Source organism: Cydia fagiglandana, chromosome 13 (genome assembly GCF_963556715.1).
Source record: "Cydia fagiglandana chromosome 13, ilCydFagi1.1, whole genome shotgun sequence".
Lineage (NCBI taxonomy): Eukaryota > Metazoa > Arthropoda > Insecta > Lepidoptera > Tortricidae > Cydia > Cydia fagiglandana.
The window spans coordinates 19594108-19616937 of NC_085944.1; the positions used below are offsets into that span (position 1 = coordinate 19594108).

General features: G+C 39.1%; 1 protein-coding gene across 1 annotated transcript in view; it reads right to left on the bottom strand.

The window, feature by feature from the left end:
* The window catches only part of LOC134670418 (unconventional myosin ID), a 53653-nt gene that overhangs the window by 10906 nt on the left and 19917 nt on the right, over positions 1-22830 (bottom strand). The window contains exons 2-10 of the mRNA XM_063528266.1: positions 11191-11371; positions 8991-9112; positions 5684-5903; positions 2668-2865; positions 1987-2226; positions 1726-1876; positions 1166-1323; positions 638-759; positions 272-422 (exon numbers count right to left, since the gene is read on the bottom strand). Of these exons, the coding sequence (XP_063384336.1) occupies positions 272-422; positions 638-759; positions 1166-1323; positions 1726-1876; positions 1987-2226; positions 2668-2865; positions 5684-5903; positions 8991-9112; positions 11191-11371 (1543 nt within the window). The remainder of the gene's footprint in view (positions 1-271; positions 423-637; positions 760-1165; positions 1324-1725; positions 1877-1986; positions 2227-2667; positions 2866-5683; positions 5904-8990; positions 9113-11190; positions 11372-22830) is intronic.

Below are 22830 nucleotides of genomic sequence, written 5' to 3' on the forward strand. Positions count from 1 at the left end.
GACAGAAAAAGTCACTAAGTGATAGTGCCCAAGGCTGGAATCCCGAGATATTTTAATAAAAAATAATTTGTTGGATCCGTACCGCGACGACGGTAATAAAACCGGGAGAAGGCATTGTGTCTGTATAATCAGTTGATTCCTTCATTTAACATCAAAAAATCATTGCGACAATTCGTGCTTCGAATTTGACAGCTAATGTAGATGCCATATTGACCACAAAACATATGTCGAAATTGCTTTATCAGATTTTACATGTCGTCTAGAAAGTTACCTTTTGTATGTGAGCGCCGCCTTCGGGCCACATGTCAGCGAGCGAAGCGTTGGAAGATGAGTGCAGCAGCCGCTTGAGGTCTTGCCACAAGGAATCCTTGTTCTTATCCATGAAGCCAGTGATTGCGTAGGTCACATCGCCCGCATAATGTCTGGAAAATCAAGAGAAACGATTTAAAAATCCTCCTTTGTATAAAATAAATTAAAAAAGACTTTTTATATAACGGGTACATGATAAAATATAAATAAATTTGTTTTGACTCAACTCAAACAGATGTAACTCTAATTTAAATCCCTCGAAGTCTGAAGATTGTTCCTCACTCATGAGAATGACCAAAAAGAGAGCAGTATCAAAGAGGGAACTCACGTGATTCTAAAGTCAACTCCGTGTTTGAGTTTTTTGTCTGTGGGCGCGAGCTGCCGCGATGTGTAATGTTTGTGTGAGCCCAGCCGTTTGTCGAGTGCCTCTAATAGTTGTGTGTCGGAAATCTGCACAAAACACAAAATAAAAAAATAGGATGAAGGATAACTCTAAGGCTAAAGCGATCCAACTAACGAGAAATCGGCAGACATTATTCAAAAAAATACCGGAATCAAGTTAAAAATGTCAAACAGTTAAAAAAACAACGGGTTGCACTCCGGGAGTACTGGCAGAAGTGAAAACTCAATGACATTGTAACAGTTTTTCGATCAGGTCACGTGTCCGTCTTAAGAAGCGTCTTACGTCTTACGCTGTCGCGAGTTTAACATTTTTTCACCATCACAAAATCTTACGTCTCACGAATCTTACGTCTTACGGACACGTGACCTGTCGCGAGTTTTACATTTTTTCCCCATCACAAAGAGTGCCCAGCGTCGCTAATGAAGTTTTCACTTCAAAAATACATGAACTAACCTTAGTAGGATTAAGACAGGCTTCGTCCATGACGGAGATGATGCCCTGGTGCGGAGCATCCACCAGCTCGCAGATGACCCTGTTGTTGAAGTACTGGATCGGAGTCCACTGGATACCCTCGCGGGCGTATTCCTCCTGCTCCTGTTTCAGCACCAGTTCTGAAAGGTAACAATTTGATATCAAACAATTTTAAACACTACAGGTTACACACAGCACTAGACGTTTTGACCAGGTGCCCACAAACTGCAGCCTGCAGGCTAGAACCGATTAGCGAATTTTTCCAGTCCGACTCGCGAAAAGAAAGCGTAAGATTGAATTCATGACGTGACAGCGATAAAAACTAAGCCATAGTAGTAGTAGTAGCCATAAAAACTGAGTCTTGGCTCGACCGAATTTATATGAAGGCTCCCAAAACCTACTTAGACGCTTGTAACGGCAAGGATATCATACCCATGACAGCATATTCTTAGGAAGACTTTGCGACCTTGTTGCGTAACGCCCTTATTAACTAGTACTGTTAAGCTGTGCTTTCTTATATTTTTCTAGTAAAATTAACGAACCAATGAAGAGTTGTTGTAGCTTCTCGTTGCAATAATTAATGCAGAACTGTTCGAAACTGTTGGTATCGAAGATCTCGAAGCCGTAGATATCGAGCACTCCGATCAGGGTGTTCTTGTAAGTGCCGGCTGGGACTTCGATCGCACGGTTTATCTGTCAACGAATAACAATATGTATTACTAAACACTTAATTACAATACACATAAGTTCCGAATAACTCATTGATAAGAGCGGAGGTTTGAAGACGCGACGTCCGGACCTACCTGCTGTACAATCCATGTGAAAAGACGATCATAAGCCGCCTTAGCGAGCGCCAATCTAGTATAATTAGCGTCGCTGAGCGAATGCTCCTTGGACACCAGGTCTCCGCCGGCGGACAACACGCGGCCCACCATGGCCCCGCGCAGGCCTTCTTCTGTGACCCCGAGAGCGGCCACGCACTGTTTCACTGGACCACCGATGTTTAACTGGTTGTCTTGTGTTTCGGTAAATGTTAGCTCGCCCTGGAAAACAAAGAAGACATGTAAGTAATCATTTTTGGAGCATCAGTTCCAAATACCGTCGAGAACGGATCGCGTGAAGCTAAAGGGCTCTTATATCTGTTAGTTGAAGAATAAAGCTTAAAGTCCTATGATATACAGGTCCTTTACTCTTACTCCTGCTACTCCCATCAGATGAAACTACACTTTAATCTGATACAAATAGGGTTCAAAATGCGCTTACCAACAGGATGACTCCAGCGACGATACTCCAAATATCATCAAGCACGGACTGCGCGGAGCCCAAGGCATTAAAGGCGCTATTCGTTAGAGAATATAGCTTAGAATCTTGTGACGCTTGCACGCAGCCCAAGATCTTCGGCGTCCTGTCTCTTTTTCTCACTTACTGTTGTCGCAGCGAACTAGACTTAGACTTGATAGGATTAAGGTTCAAAATGCGCTTACCAACAGGATGACTCCAGCGACGATACTCCAAATATCATCAAGCACGGACTGCGCGAAGCCCAAGGCATTAAAGGCGCTATTCGTTAGAGAATATAGCTTAGAATCTTGTGACGTCGCTCGCTCGCTGCCCAAGATCTTGTACTGCGCGTTCGTCGCTAGGCCGAACTTTTTCGTGTGTGGGTTGTTTGTGCTCAGTAACTGGAAATAAATGTAATAAATTATTATTGTATCAACAACTCGGAAACCGATAAATAAAAAGATAGGCTGAAAAACTTTGTATGTAATTTGTACAAAAATCACAAGAGTAACACACCATTCACTAGGTGCCAAGTTCGATAATTGAATATACCTATATTGCAAAGATTGATATTACTTAATATGTGTACTATTTTATTATATAGAATTTAGGCACAGTTGAGCACGTAAGGTCACGTAGCACGTTTGTAAGTGGTAGAGAGGGATTCATTAGAAATATTAGCCGCTGCTGGATAATATTCAGTAGCTTAGTTGGTATAGCTGTGGATCGGTGTCATAGAGCTGCGAGTTCGAATTCCACCTGAGGCGGTGGATTTCTACATTTATCTTTATTTGAAGTTGTACAATAAGCTGCAGAGATAACTGACCCCCGCCCTGCATAGAAACTTGTTTACAGGGGGGGCAGTTATCTCTGCAGCTCACTGTACTTGGATTTGATCTATTCAATTTTTCGCTCTGCTGCTATTTGTAAAGAATTCGCCAGCATCCTGGCACTACACGCACTAAGTACATTGTTTCATTGTGTAGTGTATGTAGTAGTACGGAAACCGCAGTCAGGGGAGTGCGGCTATTTGTGCATAACTGCAGCGGCGACTGCATTGTGTCGCACGTGCGGGCGGTATTCGTAATCATGACAATGTTATGATGTTCTCTTGTACACTCAGCATCGCATAGCGGATAAGGCTACACTTCAAAAGTATCTAACGATTTTCTAATAGCCTTACAATAATAAGCTATGTGGCGTCTATTTTTAATACAAACGCAAATTGAATCGAGGCGTAGGTTTCCGACTTTCCGTGTCATGAAACGATTTCAAAGGAAACTTAATTTACCCTTATAGTGGAATTAAATAATTTTTAAAACGTTTTCGAGCGGCAATGTATTTGATACAGTCATCACTTGTGACAGTAGTGACGTCGGGTTAGAATGCATTTGGGCCTATACTTACTGCCTTTAGAATGTGTTCGAAATCAAAGATACACGCTGTATAAATAGAATAAAGAATTAGAGAGTAATAGATTTAGATAACTTTCAACGGGAATTGTTAAAAAATCGATGCAGAATTAGCTTAGATGTTCTCTAATCTAATCTAATACACAGGTTTAGGATACGATTAGCTAAGTGAATAGATTACAAAAGTTAAATAACCCACGTAATCTATACAACATACAACACAAATAGTTTACATAACAAGAGCTACGTACAATCGATACTGTTATTTGACCCTTCGTATACCTTACTCCAACGAGATAAGGCCTACAATTGATTAGAGATTTGATGTTAGTACAACAATAACATCGGTTAGTAAACATGTCAGCGTGCACGCATCAATAGCTGACACAATTTGACAATTGCACCAATCAGAATCAAGTGAGCTTTCTATTGAAATGTTTGGACACAAATCTAGGCAAAGATCACTGATAGATATATTCACTCTGAGGCATATTGTTAGTTACATTACTCTTCTCAGTAGCCTCTCTCGGCGTATAAATAATTTGCTAATTTATTCCCGTCCACTACGAGTATAACTTGGATATTTTCAAATCGAGAATGAATAGACAACTGTTATCTTAGGTAAGCACACTCCATCCTAGACTGCACCGGCACTTATCTATATCATATACCATCAGGTGAGATGGTATTCAAATGCATACATTTATCCAATAAGAATAAATGTCAGCTTAGGCAAATATGCTGTCGTATGTCAGCACAGCTCAACACAGCTTTATTTTTAATAGCAGTTTGGACCCCGCTACTAGAATTTAAGTAAGGAATGTTAAGGGTGTAAATACTAAAACACATTGGATGAAAATATTAGGCGTGTTAACTAAACAGTATTATTCTCATGTTTTCCAGGATATGAACTCACTGCAAAGTGGATACAGATTAAAGTTATCGCTATCAGAGATAGCGCTATGGCACTGAGTCACCTGTGTAATGTATTTATGTTATAGTCAAATATTATGTTTGTTTTGTGAAATTGTTGTGTACGTGTATCAGCAGTTTTATTGCTGCGTTGAACTACCGGACGTGATTTATACACTGAATAGTCCAAAACAAATTGAAAAATATTTAATTGTCCACCAAATACTACTCGTACCTACACAAATAAAGATAAATTATTCGATTAGCCTAATATATTGAATGTAAAAGATAAAGCTAAAAAGAATAAATTGAAACGGTTCCAGGGACAAGTGAGATTTGGTGAGCTTGGATTCCAGATTCTGAATTAAAAAACGGGCATTTTATTTCCACCGTAACAAAATCCATTTCGCTGCAGATGTACAGTCATCAGCAATAGTATCTTACACAACTAGGGCCGCAAAAATATATGACGCGCTCTTATTGCGCTCCAAACAGGAACGTGTCACATATTTTTGCGGCCCTAGTTGTGTAAGATACTATTGCTGATGACTGACCCACGGAATTTTCTGCCCCAACTATGGACGATCATCATTTAGCGCAGCGGTCGGCAACCAGCGGCCCAACGAACCTCTCACTTGCGGCCCGCGAGCCTCCCTCTGGCTATTTTGTATGTAATATCGACAAATGACAATGTATGATAAAGTCATAAATATTAACAAAGTGCGGCCCGCGTCAACTTCGTTAACTGCTATGTGGCCCTTGGCTGCTAAAAGGTTGCCGACCGCTGATTTAGCGTGAACTAAGTAATCCCATAAGAGCGCCATACTTGACGTAGCAGTTGGCATGAAACGTAGCATCGTCGGACTCTAGACCTCGGTACTCTATCGGTATTTACCTGATAGAAGGCATGGAAGTTCCTCTCTCCTTGCTGCAGACTGACGACTCTGCTCTTCTCTAACAGGTAGTTGCTGATATGCCCGCCGACGGGGTCGCCCTTGTAGTCGAAGTGGATGTCCATGTACTTTCCGAACCGGGACGAGTTGTCGTTGCGGTTGGTCTTCGCGTTGCCGAATGTCTCCAGGATGGAGTTGGATTGGATGAGCACGTTCTTGACTCTGCAAAAGAAGATTTAGTCAATGAACTACGTTTTCAAGCCATTTCCTCTTATTTATTCTAAAAGATAACTCTTAAATTGCAGAGAAATAACGAGTTTGCATTTTGTCCAAGTTTATTCCACAAGTACCAAAACTGGCTGCAATCCAGTGTTGCAAGATGAAATCTGAAATATTCAGTAGAAAAAAAATCGGTTTAGCAGTAAATAGGGGAAAAAAGCAGTAGATTTAAAAAGTGATGTCTGCACTAGATAAAATTGAACAAAAAAATATGCTCTGACCTGACACCAACCTCCCATAGAAAATTTGTTTTTATTTTCCTTTTTAGGCCCCATACGCACGGGAGCTTTTTCACCGCGCGTTAAAAAAGCGTTTGAATGATACAAATGGATAATCATGTATAGCTGGTCAAGCAACTCTTGCCAGTAAAAAAAGGCGCGAAATTCAAATTTTCTACGGGAAGATATCCCTTCGCGCCTACATTTTTCAAAATTGCCGCCTTTTTCTACTGACAATATCTGCTTGACCAAATATATGTATTCACACGAAGGCGGTTTTTAAGTGCGGCGCTTTTTTATCGAGCACTGTTCACTAGACGACACGATACGACGGTATAAAGTAACTAGATGATCCGGTCACGACGAATAATCATTCGTTTTCGAAAAATCAGTAGCTCAGCAGCAAAAAGCAGTAGATCAGTAGATATTTTTAACCTTTTGGCCGCCGGACCTAGTCCGCAAAGACGCTCACTCACACGCCAGAGCAAATTTTAAGTAAACAACTAATAAAAAGTTTAGGGATTGCAAATAGTGATATCGATATTTACAATTTATGGTAAAAATCTTTTTAATTTAGCTTTGTTCTTATCCTGTTTCAATTTAATTCCAAATTAACTAACTAACTAACTATTTTGGCTCAGCGATCCAAAGAGAATCTTGGCCTCCGAAACGAGAGCGTGCCACCTGTCCCGATCCTGCGCAACTTCCTGCCAGTTACTGACGCGAAGCTGAAGCAGATCCGCCGCCACACTGTCTTCCCAGCGATACCTGGGCCGACCCACTGGACGGCTACCAGTCGGTCGTCCCAAGAACGCCTTCTTGACAGCCCGATCCTCTCCCATTCTGAGTAGGTGACCGAACCAGCGAAGTCTGTGCGCTTTCGTTTCGCCGATGATATTGGGTTCGGCCACTAACTCCTCGATCTCGGCATTTTTCCGGATCCTCCAGGTGCCGTCATCTCTCTGAATAGGTCCCAGGATCTTGCGAAAAACTTTTCTCTCTGCTACCAGGAGCTGACCTTCTTCTTTTAGTGTTAGGGACCAGGCCTCACAGCCATACATTAGGATAGGCCGTATAACGGTTTTATATATCCGTAACTTTGTATGTTTGCTGAGAAGCCTGGACACCAACACCTTGTGGAGGGCTGCACTGCACCGCAGGGCGTTTTGGATGCGTATGTTGATCTCCTCCTCTCTGGTGTTTGTGTCGGTAACAGTGCATCCCAGGTACCGAAACTTCTCAACTCCACGGTAGACGGTACCCCCAACATGAAGACTATCACGCTGGATGCGTGTATTCTTGTAACGTTTCATGTGGAGGTATTCAGTTTTTGCCTGGTTGATCCTGAGACCTAAACTAGAGGCCTCTCGTTCCAGGACACTAGCTGCCTCCGCTACCTGTTCACGGCTCTGAATTTAATTCCAAATTGCCAAAATTAAACATATGTTTTACACCCGAAAATGTTTAAAATATAGGGATTTAACATAAAAAACAACCACTAAACAATGTCGATTCAAGACGTGATATCGCCGCACTAGGCTGTACGAGAAGTCTTTTATACAAGACAACGGCGCGCATGGACTGCCCGCAGTGCAGATCGACAAGGACTGTTTCCGCGCGGATCAAGTAATAATAGTCTCTAGGTCAACGGCGTAAGCGCTTGTCGGTACGTAAACTTTATTGGCGTAACGTTAAAGCTGCGCATCATGTGTCGATAAAGTCAATATACCGGAACTGTTTTAGTGAAAATTACACGTGGGTTGAATTTTTAATGCGTGAAGATATTATTCCGGAATTAGAATCTATCATTATAATTTCAGTTTGGTTTACATTAATATAGGTAAACTCTTATCAAAAAAACGTTCAACGACTTGTTATAAAAAAATTACACATTAACTTCAATGTTATAACAAAAAACTAAAGTCTGATAAACAGGTATGTCCCTGTACCACTCTTGTGCGAAGCGGTCGCTGCGGTGTATCCCTTCCCACTAAGCTATAAAATAACATCAATAATTTTTTTTATTTATCTCTTCTGCAATTAAATAGTCCACAATCTACAAGGGCAAATTTACTTGTCTGACTCTTGACTTTATAGAACTAAAGAAGCTGCCTGAACTTTAAATATAGTTATGCCTATCTGACTCTCGTTCTACGTATTCTAGTAAGTAGTTATACCTACTATTCGTTGAAAAAAATTGGCGATTAACAAGTGTTCAAATACTTAGATAAAAACGTATTTCTGACTTTATATTTACTTTAAAAATTCCCATATCGAGTTAACATTCCCATCCCTAGCTGTCTTTTATACAAGACAACGGCGACGAGGAACATGAAAAATGTTGAAGATTGGAGCAATTTTTTTAAATGCCTTATTATAAAAGGAGGGATTTATATAGCGGCTTAAAAAGCAAATAAATGAAAAAACAAAGACCTTAAATATGAACACAAGTGTAAATGAAATTGCAATTGTTATTATTTTCACATTAACTCAGTGGTTGAATTTGTGTCTTGTATACAAGACGACGGCGCCAGCGTATCGTTCTATCGTTGTCTTCTATACCGGACAACGGCGGTCAAAGGGTTAAAATCAGATAGATCTACTGCTTAATCAGTAGATCTGGCAACACTGCTGCAATCGCTAGTAAAGTTTCCTGTTAGGATTTTTTACCCGAAGCATGGCAATCAGTACCCTATATTTTTTTTTCATGTTAGAGTTTTTACAACATTAAAGAGTGATTGCACCATTGTTCCAAAAGGTTGCAAGTTCGAGTCTTGCATTTTACTAGTTTTCCTTTAATTTATAAATATACCTGTCTATGTAATCCCTGTGGACCTGTGTGGTATTGGCGGCGATGTACTTCATTATGAACTTCGATGCCTCTGTCTTGCCTGCTCCCGATTCGCCGGATATGAGAACGCATGTGTCTTTGCCCTGAAACATAAATGAAATTATTAATAATAGGTACAGGCCGAAATACCAATACGAAGTCCGATACGTTGGTCCGACCAGATCCGCACCGCTCTTGACTCCACAGTCCACAGGGCTCTCCATACCGCCAAGGACAGAACCAGATGGAGAGAAATTGTGAAAGAGAAGGTGATTCAGAAGGGAGGTCGCGACCCTCATCACTGAGGATAACGACGCAAGGAGGAGGATAGGCCGAAATACAGTGGTTCTCATTGGATAAAGAAACGTTATTGTGGTTGTGTTTAAAAAGACACAGTCCAGAAATATTTATTTCAACAGTATTTTTCGGTCCGTGGTGACCACTCAAGAACCTTTCTGCCCCAACGGCCATCAGTTCTCCGAGCAATGTGCCCACGATCTGGTCAAAACCGCAGGGACAAGTAGGATGAGGTCATTATATCGAGAGGAAATTTGGGTGTGCCATAAGATTGGACAATTTAATGGACAACCTTTAGATACTGAACTGTTTCCTAATGACAATCATCTATAATGGTTTAGGCCCTAGGACGTTATCGTTGAGTGAGGTATCTCATGGCAAAGTAGGTAGATATAATATGGAAAACTTAATAACTCCTTCGTCTTTACTCTTGTATATACAATACACCATTTGCATTTCCATAAACCACATTGTAAGCAATATAGGCGTTAACATACCTTCACTGACCGTAAAATGCTTTAGGGCCCTCGAGTTTACGACTTTGTCGGCACGGCACGCCGGCCGGCAATGTGCATTTACGGCGGAGGACAATGAAGATTGGCACGGAACAGTGCCGTGACTGATTTAACTGCTCGGGGAAACGCACAGACGATACCGCTCGATGCATTGACGTGCTGATGACTCTTCAGATGGGTCCATTTGGAAAGGAAATTTGGGAATAACAGGAACCATTTTATCGCCGAAAATCGCAGGGCCGATGATTCAGAAATTAAAGAGTGAAAATGGAGTGAGTGAAAATGCTCTGTCCCATGAAGAACGTAAAAAGATGCAAACGATAACTAACGAAATAATATCTACTCTCGTTTGCATTTTACGAGTATCTATATACGCTCTGGTTATATCGTCTTATGTTACTTTTATGTTTCATTTTATACAAAATAGATACTCAAGTGAGACGATAAAATGCTTTATAAAATATCGCTTACACGACAAAGGACGAAAAGGGCTCGCGGGACGAGTGCTTCGTCCTGGCGACCTTTAAAGGACCTTTACAGAGGGATGCCGTATAAAAGGGCATGCACTGGAGTCAAACTATATGTGTCAGCGATAGCGAGAACATATCGATTTAGTTATGTCATGGCAATTCAGTTCGGGGTTTGGTGACAAATCATTTGATGGAAGAGTGACAATGATTCGATAATGAATGCGTGTCATTCGTTTATGTCATGCATGGATTACGATTCTTATTGTTCTACAAATCTACACAATACTATTAGGTATCTGATAGTACCTATAGGATAGGTATTGACTTGACTTGACTTGACTTAATAAGCGAAATAAAAGATACGATAAATTCCAGTTTATCAAAATGAGTCGCGTCGTCATTAGACCATAACTGGCACAAGCCCACCCTATAAAACACACCCCATTCTGAGTTTAACTAATTAATTATCCTTTACAGGCTTTACACGTTCGCCCTTCCAATTCGCTTACACAAACGCATAACGTAATGTTTGGTGTCATAATTGTTTAAATTTTTATATGACGCTAGCCATCTTGACCCAATTAGAGTATTAAAATACCGAGTCGTCCAAATTTAAGAATACTATGCCAATAATTAAGGCAGCGTTTAAATGAGCTTTTACACGCATAGACGTACTACGGGTGTTCTTAGCAGGCCTTGAAATACTTCATCAAATCATCAGCACTGTTACATCTATAGGCCAAGCCCATTTTTTGGCCGTACGGTTAGTGCGGCAGGTACTTTGCATGATTCTCAGTAACTTTATGGTGCATCGAGCGCGCTTGCTCAGCATCATGCCTACCGATGATTGAATTCTGCTGCTTGACAGATCTGCTGCTTAGCGAACGTATCTTTACTGACCTGTTGTCTAAGCACGCGTTGGCACGCGTCCGCGACAGCGTACACATGAGGAGGCACCTCGAACATCTCTCTGCCTCTGTATTGAGCCATGTGCTGGGCATTGTAGATGTCGAGCGTCTTGTACGGGTTGACAGACACAAGGACCTCGCCGATGTATGTATATATCTTGTTGTGTTGGAATCTGTAAAGAGAGAAAGAGGTTTAGGATTTTGTTTTATGTTCTTCGGCAATGAATTTTATTCAAAATTTAGCGCAAACCTATGGGCAACGATTGTTATCATAATCGAGCCAAACATCTTCAAGTCGATCCACTGGTAAAACTAGATGATAAAACTGATAGAAAAAGTCTTGATTTGTTTGTCAGCACAAAAATATTTTGTAATAGGGGGCTGTCCATAAATTATGTCATCGATTTTTGACCCCCCTTTTTTAATTCCCCTGCTACCACCTGCTGAAGGAAAACAATTATGGACTACAGCTTTATCTGTAATTTTCAGACAATCAGCACGGGTGAACAACATACCTACTCGTAGTGGAGACAGTAAAGTCAAACAAAAACGAATTATGATTTAATAACCGCGTATTGTTACCATTTCCAGTTCCCAGTGTTCTCATGAATGCAATAGTTATTGTTGGCGACACAATAGACCTAATATTACACATGTAGATCTACGTGACAGAAATAGAAAATAAGTCACAAAAACTTCAGATTATTATCTCCTTTTATATTTATACAATGTCTTCCTTTTTGGAAGGTAGAAGAAAATATAGCCCACGGCCACGTCATTCTAATGATAAATAAATAAAAATAAATAATTGTTATAGGACATTATTACATTGATTAAGCCCCACAGTAAGCTCAAGCTTGTGGTGTGATATAGTAATGATGCATTACACTTTGTATGGATTTTTTTATATAAAAACAACTAAAGAAAAAAATACAATCTTCCATTTTCATTGCGCAGTATCTGAGATTATGATCCGATGCAGATAATTGAGATAATAAAATAACGTCAATCGGCGGTTTGCAGCGTGACATAAGACGTGGCCAAAGAATGACACATCATTTCATTGTGCTGCACTTCACTTTGGCGGCTCAAAACAAAGTATTCTTTGTAAGGCCTAAGGCTTGATTGGCCATTCAAACTTGTGCAGAAAATCGAAACAAAAAAGAGTTCCAAAAGATGGATACGATACCTACGAGTCATGTAGAAATATATTCTTGTGTATCTATATAACCGTGTATTTTCTGGATTATGTAAGAGTGTGTCATGCACGCTTCATCGCATAAGATATTATTGAAAGTAACTGTACTTACTTTATAATTTGTAACGATATGGTTTTTTTAGGAGTTATGTATCCATTATTTTATCTAAAAATTGGGTAATTCCATATAACATACAACTTTGAATTTATCGCACATTTTCCTATTGATAAGCCAATGTGCAAAAATATTGTAAAAACGACATTATTTTTACAAACGTGCCTCGTGTTGTCGTGCCGTTTGCCAAATATGGTTGATAGTGTAGGTACAGTCGCCATTAGATATATCCGAGCGGCTGAGATGCTCAACAATATCTGAACATGCACTCTAACACTTTGACAATAATGTTTGATAAAGGCATGTTTTTATTTGTGGGCGCCTTGGCCGCTCCCATATGTCTTATGGTGTACAATCACCATTTGTACTTAATTATTTTTAATAGATTTCTTACAACAGGGCAGTTCGATGTTGTCATTATGAAATTCCACCAGCGTAGTAGTGAGTAAATAGCTGATGTGTGTAGACTACATAACGTAATAACATTTTACGCTTGTTCCAATTTAAATAATTACCTACGCGACTATGATTCCGCTACGCGACCGAGAGTGATCGTTAATTAGAAAATTCGGCGTATGTTCTAACAACACTTTTTACCATTGTTAGACCGCAAGTCTTTGCAATAAGGTTGACGAAAGGCTAGTTGACAGGGTGGGCTCGTGCTCGTGGTGCCAACAGGCATGTTTAAATGTATACAATTAGTGTAAACCTGCGATAAGATAAATGAAATGACCATGTCGGGCTGACAAGCATTTGTTGGTGGTTGCGTTAATTGTCTATTAGAACAATCGACGAAGGGACCTAACTTAATATGGAACTGACTGGTGGAAAAGTGTCCCATATAGCATAGAAAACCAAAGCTGGTGAAGTGGTCAAATTTATTTACACATTCTTCTCCCTAAGAAGTTATGCTCAGAATATTTTGAAATCCTCGCTTCGCTACTTCTACTGCTGACCGTATATGTAGATTATACATTTTTGCTTACGAGTTTGAGTAACTTAAGAGCTTTTGGTTGTCAATAAGTTCCTGTTTGCTTTGGCCTTTTCAACCTTTTCGCTGCATACATTATTAATCTAAATCTGTATCAGTAGATTGTTAGCAAACGAAAACGTAACTTATTTAGCGGTCGTAAACTTGAAACAACCAACCAATGAGTACCCATAACAGGACAATCGATATCATATCATAGCTCGCGTGTACCAGGTAAGAAATAAGCATGAAGCAGGCGAAGAGGGCGTTGACCCGCGAACGGACCGAAGGCTGTCACCAGTTTATGGTTATGGTGCCTTGGTAGCACTGTCACACTTGACACACTATTTGGTAACTCGTGTGTAATATAGGCAAAGTAGGCAGGTAATATATTAGGCAAAGTAGGCAGGTAATATAGGCAATAAAGCATGAGTAGCGGGCAATGATGGTCGGCAACGCGCAAGTAACACTTCTGCATTTGCGGGCGTCCTTTTCCCGTCCGGAATTTTTGGAAATTTTAATTTCATAATAAACTCATGCGATGACAACAGTTAGCAACACTTACGCAATGCCTACAGAATTAGATCATGAAGACCTAATAACACTAAATCGTAATTTAAACCGTAACTAACCAATTTCATTGCAACAATTAGTTACAACCTTCGAATTACATTCGGAAAATTGATTGTTTTATTCGTTTGTATATATTGTCCCGTTTCGAATTACAATAATACCCAAAAAATTACTTATATAAAATAATGGATGAATAATTATTTTCTCAATATTAAAACTTTGACTGTTGGATTCATTTGTACTGTTTCTAATTGGAATAATTATAAAACCCAAAAAAAGGTAATATTAAATGAATGGCTTTTAAAAATAATGAATAAATATTTCTTCAAAAATAAGACTATGATAAAGATGTTGGATATTTTCGACGTTGTGTTGCTGTAGATGGCAAGTTCTTTTGTAACGGGAACGGTGCGTGATCGTGGCGTCACTTATTTTCTATCTATTTAACTAGAATTCCTTATAAAATTTAACTTGTGTCATCACTGGATGTATTCGACACAAATTGCACCCACGGAAGAAAGAATGAGCGCGCCGCTAACTGCACCAAAACATAGCATTCCCGAACTCTACTATTTCACGCAAACCATTCAAAACAATCAAAACCACACGTGATGATCTAATATGACTTCAACACTCCATTTGAGTCGAGTCGCATATTTTTTACAACTCATTAGAGCTGACGTCACCGCCCGAACAGGTTTGCGTCCAAGATTAAAACACCGGCAATTAAATGACCATCATTGAATCTTATCACATTGTAATAAGGCATTTTATATGTCGAGATGGTACACGAAATTTAAAGATACATTTCCATCTTAAATCATTGGAATAAAGCGGGAATGTGCATACGCTCATGATATGTATTTCGCCTTAAATGAAGCTCGATTGACAAAGGTAGCATGGAAAGTTTTCAATAGGCACCTATTATAAAATACATATAAAAATCTAAAATAAAATTACAAAAAAAAAGTAAAATCAAGCCGATCGGTCACCAAATTCACCGACCAAACATATCTAACAAAGACAACGGAGGTCCATTGGAGGCGCTACATACAGACAGACACAAAAGTTAACTTAGCTTCTCTCACGTAAGGGGTTAAGAATGTAAAGATGTGCATGTACTATCAGTCCTCGCATTAATTAAACTTTAAACTCGATCTCCTCTCCTATACTATGCGAATTGTAACATTTATAAACGACTTCGATGAGCGCTGCGATGACGTCACCCACGTAATACCCAAACGTCGTAAAGGATTAGAAGTATTAGAACGTTACATTTAAATACGCCATTTTGTAACAGCGTAGGCGCAGCTTCCAGTTCAAGATCAAGAGGCTGTTTTTGTATTTACAATTCATGAATTCGCGTAGATATTCGTTTCCAATATAGTCTGACCCCGAGTCTCGTATCAAGACGTAACCAACGAAGAACCCGAATTATTTTAAGAATAATTTTATTTAGAAACTAACATGTGGTTTATTAAAATTGTCTGAATCTGGCTCCAAGTTTTTCGCAAAAGTAGCCAAATTTAAGAAAAGTAGTAAGGTTATGTTTTTTAGAAGGAGACCTATATAGTCATAACTCCGTAACATAATGTTTGGAATAAAAGGTTAGACTTATACTACAAGAGTCTGCTTGTTTGGCAAGCTTTGTAATAACATAATAACCGAGGAGGCCGTGTTTATGTTTTTTAGAAGGTGACCTATTATAGTCATAACTTCGTAACATAATGTTTGCTATAAAAGGTTGGACTTATACAAGTGTGCGCTTGTTTGGCAAGCTTTGTTAATAACATAATAATAATAACCCAGGAGGCCGTGAAATGCTAATGTCCGTTGGATTATTCATTGCCTATTGAGCTTTATTTGTATTGGCTTCCGATTCTGATTGATAGTGATTACGAAGGCTTGTGATTGTCAAACATATGATAACAAGATTAAAACATAAGTTCGCCGTTGTACAATCAGCTGTAGAAGTTGCTAAGCGGGTATAAATATGTCCAAAATGAACTGAACTGGTTTTGAAAATAAATTGTTTTGTATTATTTATACATATTAACACAATTAAGAGTGTTTTACCAAGGAATACTAGTATTACTACACATTTTTTGCCTTATACTGATTTAATTATGAAAGGCACTCGTGGCAGCTACACTTTAATGATTTTGACCCAGATAGTATATGTATGTATATGTAGTCTTCATAACTGTATTTAATCGTTTATCACATTGATCACAGGTTCGACCACACGCGCACTCTATAAATGTTACGTTTTTATATTTATGATAATTATTATGATGCTCTTGCGTGTTTTGAACAAAAGCATGAGATTTGGTGTTATTTATAATATTGACGAACCAAAATAACTTATTGGTAGTTTCTTGTCTGTAAGTAATAGTTGTTTATAAAACTGTCGGTTATTGAATAGAGATGTGGAAAAGCTGTTCAGAAATTTCATCAACACGTGCTGCGATATTATTTGATTTTCAACTATGTATTAGGTACAAATACAAACATGAACTCGGAAAAATCGAATTCATTTGGTTTTTTTTTAATTAGTATAGTTTTATACTTCAAGTACTATGCGAAATAATGATATCTATATCACGAGACGAGATATGAGTCACTATCGTTTTGGCTCGTGTGACTCCGAGTATGAGTCATTGACAGTGCCCTCCTGACGTCATGGATCCGTCTACGCCTAATATATTTTCCATTTCCTTGTGCTTACGTCCATCTGAATGGGTAGTCTACGGGGAAACGATCTATTTTTGTATTTAATAGTGTTGACAGTTCGTTGGCCAGTTTTTTAGATTTATAATATGTAATAGCAATATAAAAATATTTACTAACCAAAGGTTAGACTATACCCTGTTTTCTTTTCGAAGGTATTTTTACGATTCACCGGACCGGATTAAATGAGCAGTAAACAGTAAGCAAGAGGCAATATTATCTGAATGAAGACATGAAAACATTTATTTTGTATCGTTTCACAGCTGTTATCTTTGGATAAAGCTATTTTCAATTTGATGTGGAGTTATTTCAACGAATTTTATCGGAATTATAAACTCTTTTATACTTCCGTTGCACAAACATAAGTACAGTCCGAAGGAGAAGCAACTAAGCGCACAACGAGGTCAAAGTTATCTGCATATAACTTAAATCTGTATAACATCATTCTTGAACACCTCATCCGCTTAGCTATTACTATATTTATTTGCTTCTCCTTCTTTGTCGTCACACTCTTGTCAGAGTGGTCGTGGTCGTCATGTCAGGGCCGGTGGCAAGCTTCACAATCCGTCGCCATTCCTCCCGTACTGTAGCCCTTATTTATTTGCTTATGGACGTATTAACCAAGCAACGATTGCTGACTACACAAATCTGTAGATGCATCAACAGGAAACATGTATTTACCATAATAAACTAACGATGTTACGGACAGGAAGATACAATACTGCAAATATTTTTACAACCACACTACCGCCATGCATGCAATTCCTAATGCCCTTTCATAATGCACTTCACACAAGAATGCACCAAGACAATTGCATTCATCACATACCCAATCTAATACCCATCCTTCGCCTTCGACACACTTTCTACTCGCTGCAACCATTCGGCATGCAAGTCGCGTACTACGTACGAGTCTTTGTACCCGAGGCGTTTCCGTCACAGAGGTAGGTCCTTGGCTACCGCGAACTAACAGCAACACTCTTAACTAACCAAAGGCGGATCTTATCTGTTTCTAATAAGGTTCATTACAAAATTAGTGTGAACGATGGAAGATCGAAATTCAGTCGTCTAGCGTCTAGCTTTTGTATTATGCGGACAAAAGAGATGCAGGCGATCATCGACGTCCACACCGCTGACTTTGTTAACCTTATTGCAAAGAGATAACGTCCACCGACGATCAGTGTGGCTGTTATTTAACAGACCTCGCAATAGCTAGCTTAGCTTCAATAACAGCGAAAGTGCGTAGGGCTTTACTTGTTGGCGAGACTGTGTCCCGCCCGAAGACTAGACGTCGCCAAATGTTTAAGAGCCGTTTACATCAAGCTGTCTGTAGGTACGTTATTATAATTTTAATTAGGGCGTAAATATTGATACATTAATATTTTTCTATAGCTAGGTGCTTGACATGTTAGTCTATGGTATGGTATTTGACACTAGACTAAGTACTAGACAGCCAAACAGATAGACATTGATAAACGATTTGTATTCGCTTGATTCATGTGCAGTAATGGTTTCTTTATGATGTATACTTTAAAAGCATGGACAAAAGACTATTTTTATTATATGTGTCTTTTTGTGCTTTCTTCTGTAAGTCAAGGTACGTTTTAAGTGAGGTTGAGTAAACTGCCGGATTATAGATTGCTTACCTTTAGGAAGTTATAAGACTTTTATTCAATAAGAAAATAAGTGCGCGTGAGAATTTTAAGATCTCGCTTGCTTATTTGTAGTTATAGATTGTACATCGGTCATTTTTGTGCCAAGCTGCCAAGGCCGGTAAACCCCTTACCAGTCCTTGCCTTGTCCAACACCAGAGTGCAATGAACAAGTATAATGTGCCATGATCGTGGAATCCGGCGCAAGCGCAGGGAAACTCCCGAAATAGCCGCGCCCACGTGCTGCCCCCCATTCAGGAAGGGCTAAGAATACGCCATTATAGAAAACTTCTCCCTGCTGTTAATTATTTTGTCCTTTTTCATTGCTGCCCCATTTATAAAGGTCTAAGAATATCGGATTAAAGAAATTTAGTCCTTTTCTGTTGCTGTTCCATTCACGAAGGGCTAAGAATAACGGATTACGGAAAATTTCGCTTTGTTTTATTGGCCTGTGGCTATTAAATATTTAGTCCTTTTTCATTGGGGCACCATTCAGAAAGGGCTAAGAATAAAATTATAGGAAACTTCGCCTTACGGCCCTTAATTATTTAGTTCTTTTTTATTGTTACCCATTCAGGAAGGGCTAAGAATAACGGATTATAGTAAACTTCGCTTTGTTTCAGTAGCCTGTGGCTGTTAAATATTTAGTATTTTTTTATTGGTCTTTATTTAGCCTTCGATTTATATTCTTGCCCGGTGGTTTCCGACTCAAGCGAAGAAACTGAAGCAGAAGCAGAGGCAATATAAAGTTTCAACGTGTTAAATATATTTTTATTGGGCGTTAAAAACTAAAATAATATCGTGCCAGCATCGGCAGTTACCGCGGTACGGAACGGCAGACCTAACTCTTCATTCGGAACTTTCAAATGAATTTGAAGATCATGGTGATACTTGCAATGGTTATCGTATAACCTCATAATGAAGTGAAACAGGCAAATTCAGATATTTTCTGAGCACCTTAGTTGCTCCATTATAAGTAGGTACCTATCTGATGACCGACGAAGTCAGGAGCAAAGCGAACACAGATTCAACAGTCCATCCATCAATGAGTTTTTTTTTTGACACACCAACAGTACATAAACAAAGCAAGTAAAGTTACATAAGTACATCAGACACGTATGATATTTATGCACCAATAACAGGTGTGCAACAACATTCAAACAGTTCGAGGCTTTTACACTACTTTACAAACTATAAATATACATTAATAGGTTAATAGGTTAAGTAATTAAGGCATGCAGGAAAGACTATATAACTACTATAAACATTACTTGTTAAAAGTTTGTTTGAGCATTCTGCGCTTTAAATTTTGTATAGAATCACTAAATATGTCTATTTCAAAGTTTTGTTCAAGAGACAGATTGTTCCATGTTACTTGCATTCTATGGACCGGAAGTGACTTGCCCAGTTTAGTCCTGGTAGAACTGGGGCGAAAAGTAGTGCGACGACCAGACCGGGTGCTAGCTTTTGGTACTGTAAAGTTTAAACCGCCCAGTAGGTAAGGTTCCGCGATTTTACCGTTTAACAACTTGTGTAACAAAGCCATGTCAAGGAATGACCGCCTGAGCTGTAAAGAAGACATTTTAAACCGTTGGAGTCTCTCTTCATATGTTAGGTTTTTACGAACTCCCTCGGTCTTTGTTTTAAACACTAAGAATCGAGTAAAAGAACGTTGGACTTTTTCCAACCGATTAATGTGAATTGCGTAGCCTGGATTCCAAACTTGACAACAGTATTCAAGACGAGACCGTACTAGAGCATTGAAAAGAGTTTGAAATGTGTCAGCGCGTTTGAATTTTTTGCCTATACGCTTTATAAACCCAAGCATTTTATTGCTTTCACTAATAACTGAATCAATATGATTTATAAAGTTTAATTTAGAATCCAGGCATACTCCAAGATCCTTAACATTGGAAACCTCCCGAAGCACAACGTCATTGAGACAATATTTTGAGTCGGTAGGAAGTTTTTTTCGCGTGAATTTAATAAAGAGGCACTTGTCAGCGTTTAAAGTCATATTATTCTCCAGACACCAGGTCTTTACGCTATTCAAATCGTCTTGTAATAGCAACGAGTCAGTTACCGATGTTACCACTTTGTAAAGCTTCATATCATCAGCATATAACAGGCATTTGCTATGCTTGACAGACGAAACTAAGTCGTTTATAAAGCAAATAAATAGAACAGGGCCAAGATGTGAGCCTTGAGGAACCCCCGATGTCGCCACGTACGTGTTTGAAAAGTATCCATCTTTCACTACTCTTAGCCGTCTACCAGACAGATACGAACCAAACCATCTCCACATTTCGCCTGTGACGTTAAACTGGTCGAGAAGCTTATGCATGAGAATACTGTGGTCCACTCTATCAAAAGCGCTGCTAAAATCGGTGTAGATGGCGTCTACTTGGTGGCCCGAGTCAATAGCTGTACCAACGTCGTTCACGTAGCAAAGCAAATTTGTAGAAGTGGACTTAGAGCTTATGAAACCGTGCTGCAAAGGAGAAATTCTTTCTTTAACATGCCAAGCCAGTTTTTTACAGATGATGCACTCGAAGACCTTAGGAAAAATAGATAAAAGAGATATCGGCCTATAGTTGGATACCTTTGTCTTATCACCTTTCTTAAAAACCGGAACAACGTTAGCCTCCTTCCAGATAGTAGGGAATATGGAGTGTCGCAGTGACTCGTTGAATATTTTAACCAATGGGGCAGTCAAAGATTTGCTACATTTTTTTATAAAGTACGGAGGAATGCCATCGGGACCGGGGCCCTTACTGACGTCGAGGGCTTTAAGCTCCTTCATGACAGATGACTCATTCAATCGAACTGAAGAAAACGTGTTGTTCAGTGCATCAATGGAGATTTGTTTGGACACCACATCGCCCATTGGAGGATGGAAATGTCGTGAAAATGTAGAGGAGAAGTGACTTGCAAACATATTACAAATTTCGGAATCATTACTAGCTATTACGTTTCCAATGGACATACTAGAAGGAATAGAAGAACTGTTCCTAGGCTGTTTTCGTGAGTTTTTGACAAAAGACCAAAATTTCTTGGGGTTAGAATGTAAATCACTTTCTATAGATGACGTATAACGCGAGTAGTCGTTATTTATTTTAGTTTTGACCCGACTACGTAGCAACTGAAATTCTAAAAAGTTACGAGGATTGTTTGTTTTTTTGTATCTTAGTCGACATTTATTTTTTTCTTTTATCATACTGATAAGGACAGAACTAAACCAGGATGGGTACAGATAGTTACGAGGTTTTGACTTGGGGATTGTAATTTCTATAACCTTATTTAAAATTTTATAGAAAGCTGAAACCATGTCGTCCACCGTACTACACGAGGCAAACTCCAGATTCCAGTCAATAGAACGCAACTTCTCATTAACAATGTAATAGTCTGCTTTTTTAAAATTATACGTACCAAATTGTTTAGGCTTACTGATTCTCTTTACACTATTGTTATTTTTTATTACAATATCAAGCGCCGGATGATGCCCGTCAAGTTTACAAAGGACATCTACAGACTTGCTGACTATAGGGCCTACAAAATTACTTAAAACTAGGTCTAAAATTCTAGAGCTATCATTTAAAACAGGATTTAATTGAAACATGCTATTCAATGACATAAAATCAAATAAAGAATTTGCCGCCCCATTATTACATACTGAAGGATTTAAAAAACAACCATTTGAGTCGGGAGACCATTTGATAGCCCCTAAGTTAAAATCACCAATAATTAAAATCTTTTCCTCACAAGAATCCATTCTATCACTTAAGTTTTCAAAGTATTTTTCGTACTTTGAGGTAGTGGAATTAGGTGGCATATAAATAGTACCTATAATAAAGGTCAAATTTGTATACTTATCGCGGACTTCAACCCATAAGTCTTCATCTTCTCCTTCCCAATTGCACAGTCTTGTAGAAAATAATTTATTTGAAACCGCTATGAGGCAGCCGCCGCCATCTCTTTTACCAGATCTTTCGTACTGTCTGTCACGGCGATAAATAGAGTATCTTGGGTCTAAAAGCTCTGCGTCGCCTATTCCATTATGCAACCACGTTTCAGTCATTACAATAATATCGTAGTTGGACGACAACGATGCTAGTTTCAGTTCTTGCAGTTTAGTACGTACTCCTCTCATGTTTTGATAGTACACTGTGAATTTTGATTAATAAAAACGCGGACTAGTACATAAATAATCCTACCGCGCTACAGACGCGCTACGTCAGCATATGTTTTGATGTGAAGTTTAGGAGATTCATCAGTTTTACGGACGAATATCTTGCCGTTGCGAGTCCATACATTTTTATACGATTTTTCCCGAGCTGCAGCGCGGACTGCCGCGTGAAGTTTTTTTGCAGTCGGTGCCAGGTGTTCTGAGATGT